Here is a 10,036-nt window from a genome sequence, read left to right on the forward strand (position 1 = left end):
CCCTGTGATAGACTGGTTACCTGTCTGTCTCTACATGTCTCCCTGTGATAGACTGGTTACCTGTCTGTCTCTACATGTCTCCCTGTGATAGACTGGTTACCTGTCTGTCTCTATATGTCGGCCCTGTGATAGACTGGTTACCTGTCTCTACATGTCAGCCTGTGATAGACTGGTTACCTGTCTGTCTCTACATGTCTCCCTGTGATAGACTGGTTACCTGTCTGTCTCTACATGTCTCCCTGTGATAGACTGGTTACCTGTCTGTCTCTACATGTCAGCCCTGTGATAGACTGGTTACCTGTCTGTCTCTACATGTGATAGACTGGTTACCTGTCTGTCTCTATATGTTAGCCCTGTGATAGACTGGTTACCTGTCTGTCTCTACATGTCTCCCTGTGATAGACTGGTTACCTGTCTGTCTCTACATGTCTCCCTGTGATAGACTGGTTACCTGTCTGTCTCTACATGTCTCCCTGTGATAGACTGGTTACCTGTCTGTCTCTACATGTCGTCCCTGTGATAGACTGGTTACCTGTCTGTCTCTACATGTCTCCCTGTGATAGACTGGTTACCTGTCTGTCTCTACATGTCGGCCCTGTGATAGACTGGTTCCCTGTCTGTCTCTACATGTGATAGACTGGTTCCCTGTCTGTCTCTACATGTGATAGACTGGTTCCCTGTCTGTCTCTACATGTGATAGACTGGTTACCTGTCTGTCTCTACATGTCTCCCTGTGATAGACTGGTTACCTGTCTGTCTCTACATGTGATAGACTGGTTACCTGTCTGTCTCTACATGTCTCCCTGTGATAGACTGGTTACCTGTCTGTCTCTACATGTGATAGACTGGTTACCTGTCTGTCTCTACATGTCAGCCCTGTGATAGACTGGTTACCTGTCTGTCTCTACATGTGATAGACTGGTTACCTGTCTGTCTCTATATGTTAGCCCTGTGATAGACTGGTTACCTGTCTGTCTCTACATGTCTCCCTGTGATAGACTGGTTACCTGTCTGTCTCTACATGTCAGCCCTATGATAGACTGGTTACCTGTCTGTCTCTACATGTCAGCCCTGTGATAGACTGGTTACCTGTCTGTCTCTACATGTCAGCCCTGTGATAGACTGGTTACCTGTCTGTCTCTACATGTCTCCCTGTGATAGACTGGTTACCTGTCTGTCTCTACATGTCGGCCCTGTGATAGACTGGTTACCTGTCTGTCTCTACATGTCTCCCTGTGATAGACTGGTTACCTGTCTGTCTCTACATGTCTCCCTGTGATAGACTGGTTACCTGTCTGTCTCTACATGTCTCCCTGTGATAGACTGGTTACCTGTCTGTCTCTACATGTCGTCCCTGTGATAGACTGGTTACCTGTCTGTCTCTACATGTCTCCCTGTGATAGACTGGTTACCTGTCTGTCTCTACATGTCGGCCCTGTGATAGACTGGTTCCCTGTCTGTCTCTACATGTCTCCCTGTGATAGACTGGTTACCTGTCTGTCTCTACATGTGATAGACTGGTTACCTGTCTGTCTCTACATGTCTCCATGTGATAGACTGGTTACCTGTCTGTCTCTACATGTGATAGACTGGTTACCTGTCTGTCTCTACATGTCAGCCCTGTGATAGACTGGTTACCTGTCTGTCTCTACATGTGATAGACTGGTTACCTGTCTGTCTCTATATGTTAGCCCTGTGATAGACTGGTTACCTGTCTGTCTCTACATGTCTCCCTGTGATAGACTGGTTACCTGTCTGTCTCTACATGTCAGCCCTGTGATAGACTGGTTACCTGTCTGTCTCTACATGTCTCCCTGTGATAGACTGGTTACCTGTCTGTCTCTACATGTCTCCCTGTGATAGACTGGTTACCTGTCTGTCTCTACATGTCAGGCCCTGTGATAGACTGGTTCCCTGTCTGTCTCTACATGTCGTCCCTGTGATAGACTGGTTACCTGTCTGTCTCTACATGTCTCCCTGTGATAGACTGGTTACCTGTCTGTCTCTACATGTCGGCCCTGTGATAGACTGGTTCCCTGTCTGTCTCTACATGTCTCCCTGTGATAGACTGGTTACCTGTCTGTCTCTACATGTCAGCCTGTGATAGACTGGTTACCTGTCTCTACATGTCAGCCTGTGATAGACTGGTTACCTGTCTGTCTCTACATGTCGGCCCTGTGATAGACTGGTTACCTGTCTGTCTCTACATGTCGGCCCTGTGGTAGACTGGTTACCTGTCTGTCTCTACATGTCGGCCCTGTGATAGACTGGTTACCTGTCTGTCTCTACATGTCGGCCCTGTGATAGACTGGTTACCTGTCCAGGTGAACCCTACCTTCGCCCAATGACAGCTGGGATCGGCTCCAGCCCCCCCCCCCACGACCCTGAATACAGGATAAGCGGTAGACAATGGATGGATGGATGGATGGCATTTCTGCCACAGTGCCACCTGTTGGCCAGACTGCAGAAGCACAACAAGGCGAGAAACTTGCATTGTTCCTTTCGTCGGTTGTTTATTTAGTTTCGACACATACGAGTAGAAAACGCGGTTATAGACAGAGAAACACCTAAACGTTCAGCAGAATCATGCACCTGCTAGAAGTCTACATGCTGATTTATGGACAGCTGGTTTATACAGTGCTGTTGGAGCGGGCGGGAGTCACTATCACAATCACATGGCAGTTTACAACTTGAAAACCTGATTGATTGACTAATATTTAAAAAAAGAAAGGAATAAAAGTGTTATATTTTCCCTATTATCATCAGCAGGAGTCAAGCAGTAACAGTAAGATTATACTCAGTGAAACTGGGGCGAGAGGAACAAAATACACAACAGTGCATGCATGGCCTTTACAGATGATTATGGGATGGATTCATTATCACACAAAGAAGCAGGAATGTAGTTTCGGCTCAATGTCAGAGAAACTTTAACGCGAAACAGGTTACATTTGCTGGAAGCTCCACTGAGTATTGCATATCTACATTATATGGAATACTTTGACATTTTGGGAAATACACTAATTCGCTTTTCTGCCGAGAGTCTGTGTGCTAAATATGTAGCTGGAGCGGTTTAGCTTATCTTGGTTGAGTTAACTCATCTGCGGTCGGTGATGAATCAACAGCCGTTTTCCAAAATGAGAAAAACAAAACTGTTGTTTCTTCGCCAGGAAACCGAGAAGAAAATGCTCTTTAAAACACCAGGAAAGCTTTGACAAAGTGGCAGGTGGCCGATAAAAGTCACAGCTTTTAGCTTAGCTTAGCATAATGACTGGAAACAGGGGGAAACAGCTAGCCTAGCTTGGCCCAAAGGTTACACAATATGCACCTCTGAAGCTCATTCATTAACACGTTATATCGTGTTTGTTTAATCGGTACAAAAAGTAAAGTGTGACGACACAGGAGGTGTAGAAGTGAGCAGAGTGGCGGATCATTGGTGGAGCAGCAGGGCAGACAGCTAGCAGCTAGCAGTCTGGTACAGCAACCTGTCACTCAAAGCAGCCACGCCTAGTTAGGCCTTATTTTAAGCCTTAATATAATTTAAACTGTTGTCATGAATGTGTCATAAAATGGCTTATTGTTGTTTTGAAACATCAGTTTTGATACTGATTCTAGAAACGGGATGTAACGCGTTAATTAGGCCTGGGAGGTGAATTCTGTTCCCTTCACAAAGTTGTCTTTTATCCTATGCTAAGCTAACATTAATGCTGACTCCTACATATTTAGCGTACATACAAAAAACACTGGCATCGAGCGCCTCTTTCGGCAAATTTCCCAAAATGTCAAGCTGCTCCTTTAAGGTTGTGATTATATTGGCATCATTAGAAAAGTATTCTTAAAAAAAAAGTATCAACATTTGAAAAGATACATTTTTTTAACCACTGCGCCACTGAAATATGTCTGTACTCACCGTGAATGTATTATTGAGTAGCAGACCGGTGTCACGCCACCATCCGGTCTGATGCTTTCCACAGTAAAAAACCTATTGCACGTACAGTATATGACTGGATATCGACCCATCAAAACGCAACAGAATCAATCAACCAATCAAATGGTGTTTGAGCCGAGGAAGTCCAATTCTCTCTACAGCACTGTCAATTTAAAGGAAGCACAAGCCATAAACTGGCAATATAATCTCTACCAGCGTCACTACAAACATGCTACTCCCACCGGCCTTCTACATCAGCGTCTCAGTGGCCTTACAAACGGCTCGCACATCTACGACACACAGAACCTCGTCGTCCAGCCTGCGTGTCTGGTTACTAAGACTGAAAGTAAAAATCGGCTGTACATGAGCTACACATCGGTGTCTCGGCTCGCTCCCACTCTGAAATACTCCAACAGTCTGTAATTCTAGTGCACAGCAGAGCCACGGGGGGACATGAGAGCACTGGGTGGTCACATCGCAGCACGGCGCCTCTACAGTGGATTTAAGGGGGTCAGTGCCCTGCCCATGGGCACCTCGGCGGTGGCGATCGCTAGCCTCCGGCTACCAGCCCACTGTGGGCTTTCATCACGACGGCGGCTGGAAACCGTCTGGCAGCAAAGTGTGGCAGGTTAGCTGTTCCTCTGCTCCACCGCCCGGTGGGCCGAGGAGGAAGAGCTCTGGCTGTCCTCGGTGTCGTCTCCGTCTGCAGAAAAATGAGGGGAGGGAGCACAGTTTACAGGACTTAAATATTAATACGATTATATCGATGTTTCACATGTTTCAAATCATTTCAGCTAAGCTAGTGGCGCGCCTCTAGGGAGGGAAACGTCACACTTTAGTTCAGGATGAAACTTCTAAAGAAATGTTGGATATCGCTGACTTCATCTAGCGCCGTGATCAGATATTTAAGATGAGAAAAAGTTGCCAGATGCTCTTGTTTACGACCTGTAGTGTTGAACCTGAAGGACTGTTTAGAGCAAAGTTTTGTTTGGTGCAGTTTATCTGCAGCTTGTACAAGATAGAAATGATTTCCAGAACGTGGAGCTGACTGAAGGTTTACTGGCTGACTGATAACTCCCTGCACTTTTTGTGTGGAGGTCACGTTAAACTACGCTTTAAGGAATTTAAACAAAGTTTTGTGTGAATAGTTTGTGTTATTCTAAATGTGAACACCTTTTGACACTTTTTCCTTTGTACTGCAGACAAATATTCATTTCAAATCACGGTTATCGGTCTCTTAGATAAGTAATAATCGGTATTACCATGAAAAAGTCAGTCGACCCCTAAAAACAACAAACCATCCGTCCAAATGTTCAGTGAGCGGTGTGAAAAAAAACTTCATATCAGAGCCTGCATAAGACGAAAACTAAATCTTGCCAGATCCTGAGGTCCTAAGGTCAAATCTCATCGTATCATCATACACAAATTACAATTCAAAGATCTGAATAGATTTTTAGGAGCTGAAAAGTTTCTACACGCCTCTCTTAATACACAAAAATCCGTCTGAAGTGATCCAGTCCGGCACAACGCTGTGGTTTTTTACCTCCCCCTCCCGCGTTGATGTGCAGCTGGGACAGAGACAGGGTGAGGGGCAGCTCCCGTCCCTCGGGGTCCGTGGGACTCTGCAGAATGTCGTGCATGGCGTTCCTGCGTCCCGTCCTGCCGGAGGCGATGAAGTCTGCGTACGTGGCCTCAACATCAGACATCGCTCGTGCATCCTTCACACAGCAGCACCTACGAGGGGGAGTGAGCAAAATGAGCTGATCCAACAGTAAAGTGTTGTTACACATGTAATTACATGTCATGATGCGTGTTAGCCAACACAAGAAGGCAGTTAGGATCTAGTATGTCTTCCTTTTAATTAAGTGTAAACCACTATTAGACTACAAGTTACTCTAATAGCTTCCTGTAGCAGCTATCCCTTCATGCTAACCAGGCAGCCCGTCCAACATTAGGCCCACAGGTCAAGAATCAAGTGTAAAACAGGAACCACGACTCAGAATCACATTCCCATAGCAACACATGACGTACTTGTATTATATCATATGGCCTTTTTTTTTTTTTTTTTAATCTCTTACCTTCAGTTTTAGCTCCTGCCGGTGTTGTAAGCACAAGCTACATGGTCCAGAGAGCGACTTCAACCCACAAAGCAGCGCGACGGGCCCGACATCACCGTCCGACGACCAAACAAACCCAACGGGACGCGAAAACACACCGAAACCGTAGCTGACGACCCAAAGGCCCCCGCGTTACACACCGCGGCGAGTCGATGCGCGGAAATCACGTCACCGTGGTAATCACATCAGTGGGATGCTTGGAAAAGTCTCCGGTCGATTCTCCATTGCCGTCGCATCTTCCTCGTTGGCGACCAATCAGCGGCCAGCAAACCGCATCCGGGCGCTGATTGGACGAGAGACACAAAAGGATGAGAGAGGAGAGCTCCGAGCAGCACCAAGGCCCGTGCTGCGTTCGCTGTCACCTCGTAAATCTCATCATTTTAACAACATGTCTGTATATCTGTGTATTTGTGGTGTTGTCGGCTGTTTGGATGGTGTTTCATGATTTAGAAAACAGTTTTTTTTAAAGTAACCGTTGAAGATGCAATTCTGTGCTGCAGTTTTAATCAAAATATCTAAGTGTTTTGTGCAGATTATCGTGTTTTCAGGAGAAAAAATAGGCCCTTTTCACAGCAGCTGTGTTGAAACGTCATCGCAGGATTAACACAGGTGTAGTTAATCACGTTAATTATGGCATGATGCATTTATGTGCCTCAGAGCTCTGGTATTTTGCAACCTGCTCACTGGAAAGCAGACGTGTACTACAGGTATCTGTAATTTTACTCAATATTTAGTTTCTGACAACTTTTTACTTTTACTCTCTACATTTTAAAACAAATATCTATACTTTCTACTCTCTACATTTTCAAAACAGGCTTACTTTAGTTTCAATGCATTTGAGGAGAATTATCGATTGTTTTTGTTATTAATATGACGAGAGAGTCAGTTAGCCTTGCCAGTAGAAATACCTTCTTATACTTTGAGTACATTTCAGAGCCTGTACTTTTCCACTTGAGTAAAAAATTTGTTACAGCACCGTACTTCTACTTTTACCAGAGTCTTTTTGAACGCAAATATCTGTATTCTACTTGAAAATAAAATGGATTATTTGTAGTGGGATAAAGTGGAAACTGTGATAATACAAACTACAAAATTTACGTTATCCATATTTCCCACAGCACACGAAGGCATCCAAAACTAAAGGTAACACCAGTCATCTCAGTCAGTGTTCACAGCTTTATGACTTTGTTTGCACGTTTTTATTCCCATCAGCTACTTGATTTACAACCCACAGTATCATGCGATGCAGAGGAGCGGAAACCTCCAACACACAACTAATGTTTGACTTTTTTGATTGAGTGTTTTAGACAAATAACCATGGTAAATTGATTGCACAAAAAGAGGCTGTGTGCTCAGCGCGATACAGTGCATTAGTGTGGAGGTTATTTGCTTTTCTATGACGATGTGAAATTAGATTAGAAAGGAGGTCACGCCAGGAGATAATTGTGTGCAATTCTCTTTCAAACCACAGGGTGTTGCTGCAGTCGGCATGAAGCAACACGGATGTCTGCAGCTACCTGTGTCGAACCACCACAGGTAGAGTTCCTTTTAAAAACAGCTCCAACTTTTAATTCACTGTTAGAATTGGAGTCAGCCGTGTCTATATGATTACGGAAGTAAAATAACGATGTGGTCTCAGTTGCACTAGAGGGTAATTTCTGACATATTTCAGGTATTAATTATTAATGCCAAATGGAAATTCCCCTACATTCTAAGCAATATAACAGCTGGAGATGGAAGTCAGGCATCGCTCTAAGTGTACATTTTGTCGAGCAGTTTTTCCCGCACAAAGTGTATCTTGCTGTGCTGCACTAAAGTGACATATTACAGAACCATGTCATTTCCCCTTCAGGCTACAAACATCACATTTCATTCCTCACCACATCAATTTAGCTGCATCTGTAAAGATGAAATACAGATAATTTCAGTTTCCTCCCGATGGATTAAAACACACACACACACACACACACACACGTTGACCTTTACTGTACATGACCACTATAGCATCTTAGACCGTGTTGCCGTGGAAACATCTTCTCCTCTTTGTACTGTGCAGGATACATTTGGGAAGTCTTTTTTTCTCATAAAAGGCATCTGATTAGTGGCAGAGAGTTGAGACTGGCTTCAGAAGCTTCACCTCCGGCTCCCGCCGGTGCCGAGATCCACAGAGACTCGGCTGGCTTGTTCGCCGGCTGCCTGCACCGCTGCGCTCTACACCTCTCTGTTATCTTCCCTTTGTTTTCCAACTCCGGCTCGCACCTCCGTGATTGCTTCACAATAGGCCGCCCCGCTCAATCAGCAGACGAGTCACGATTACTGGTCCATAAAAGTTGTGAAATTAAACAACTGTTAGTCATAATTAAAATCCACTGTAGGCCTGCGTTTCAGTGAGAAACGGGGAGAGAAGAAATGTCACATCGTGTTGAAAAAGAGCAGTTTGAAGTGTTTCATTTCCCAAGGAAATGTACTTTTTACTGTGTTTATCTGGCTGCTGTAGTTAGCTATTTTTTCTAGATTATAATTTCACGCAAAAATGTATGATAAATGAAACAAATGCAAGCGTTAAATGAGTTCCTGGCCTGTTGTAAATGTGTTTAGCTTTGAGATTAGCCTAATTTTCTAGCCTTTAGCCAGCTGAAGTCGATGCAGCCTCTCTAACTGTGGCAACTGTTCTTCCTTCACCAATATGGTGTGATGATGTCATTCTACATTCCCCTGCAGACGTGCTGGAAGCCTCACAGACGACTCCATTACGGGGAAAATACTGCTTACACTTTTTGTTTGTGATTTATTGTCATTAAGCAACAAAATGCACTCGTAGTGCAGTTTTTAGAAGGAATGCAAACGGCAGCAGCAAAACAACTCTCTGGGCGGCTGACATGGCCGCCGTCGTAACATTAAAAATTTAACATCAGGGAAACGTCGTCCGTCAACTTTGACTGTTTGAGCACCGAGCATCACCGATGTCAACTCCTCCAGTCCAGCTCCTCCCCTCCCACCGGAGTGCTGGTCCCTGTCCTGTGAAACAGTCACGATCCGTTGGTTTCCGTGTACAGGGACACCAAGTCTCCGTTTGTGTCACTCTGAAAGAAAACAAAGCTAATGGAAAGTCGATAGGGATCTGTTTGCGCCGGACACACAAATTAAACGGATCCACGTGAACGGACAGAGCCAGTGAGGTGTTAAATATTGAGACAGTACGTATGAAAACTGTATGTTTTGTAGTGAAATGTCAAAAAGTGGTACAGGGATGAATGATACTTCCATTCATTAGTTTTAGAGTCGAGGTGAGTTGAGACAAAAATAGAGCAGAATCCATGGGAGCTACCGGCTGCAGCATCTACATACACGTTGCCATGACGCTAACAGTCCAAAAATGTTGCAGGGGCTTTTATTTATCTATTTTACTGCAGACATTTTGAATATATTTTGCCGTTAGCACCATCAAACTCCACTTCAGTGGGATTTGGATTTGCAGGAAGTATTTGTACATGGTTGTACTGTGTTGGTACTTTTACTTCACGATTGACAGGAGGGATTACCAGCTCCTCTGAGAACTGAAGAAAATCTGACCATCTTGGGCTTTTGGTGCAGAAACAATCGATTAAATGCTCAAGAAAGCAACAGACACATGATGTTTATCTGACGGCAGAAATAAGCAGCATGAATGAACTGGTTCAGGGATGATTTCTAGTTTCTGTTCATCTCATTATTGTGTATCTGTTCAAGGGATCAATAAAACCCGTCGTGTCTTATACAGTATCTTCAATTAACGTTACTTTTCTCTCTCAGACGATTTTCTCTGCCCAGAGCCTCTTCTTTCCTGTTCCTTTGATTTTTAGATGAAGGTTAGCCTTCAGAGCGAAGACTTCAACAGAAAAAGGACACGATTCAGGCCTCGGCAAAGGCAGGGTCATGTTTTATTCACGACAGAAGATGTGGTTTGCTGTAACCTGAGCGGCCCCGAGTCTACAGAAGAATTCATCACAGGAGG

General features: G+C 44.5%; 1 protein-coding gene across 1 annotated transcript; it reads right to left on the minus strand.

Annotated features, from left to right (window-relative positions):
• Positions 1–2,506: 2,506 nt before the first annotated feature.
• On the minus strand, positions 2,507–6,300 carry LOC311012317 (cAMP-dependent protein kinase inhibitor alpha-like). The gene is made up of 3 exons (XM_084007724.1): positions 6,004–6,300; positions 5,469–5,659; positions 2,507–4,628 (listed from the first exon to the last, which is right to left on the minus strand). The coding sequence occupies exons 2-3, from the start codon at positions 5,629–5,631 to the stop codon at positions 4,555–4,557; spliced, it is 237 nt and encodes a 78-aa protein (XP_083863850.1). The 5' UTR covers positions 5,632–5,659; positions 6,004–6,300; the 3' UTR covers positions 2,507–4,554.
• Between the last annotated feature and the right edge of the window lie 3,736 nt (positions 6,301–10,036).

Source organism: Eutrigla gurnardus (genome assembly GCF_963514095.1).
Source record: "Eutrigla gurnardus genome assembly, chromosome: 4".
Lineage (NCBI taxonomy): Eukaryota > Metazoa > Chordata > Actinopteri > Perciformes > Triglidae > Eutrigla > Eutrigla gurnardus.

Bases quoted from the DNA above. Each gene is read 5' to 3' on its own strand.
- LOC311012317 (XM_084007724.1), bottom strand. From the start codon at position 5,631: ATGTCTGATGTTGAGGCCACGTACGCAGACTTCATCGCCTCCGGCAGG. The intron at 4,629-5,468 runs GTAAAAAACCAC...ATTTTTCTGCAG, and splicing joins CATCAACGCGGGAGGGGGAG to ACGGAGACGACACCGAGGAC.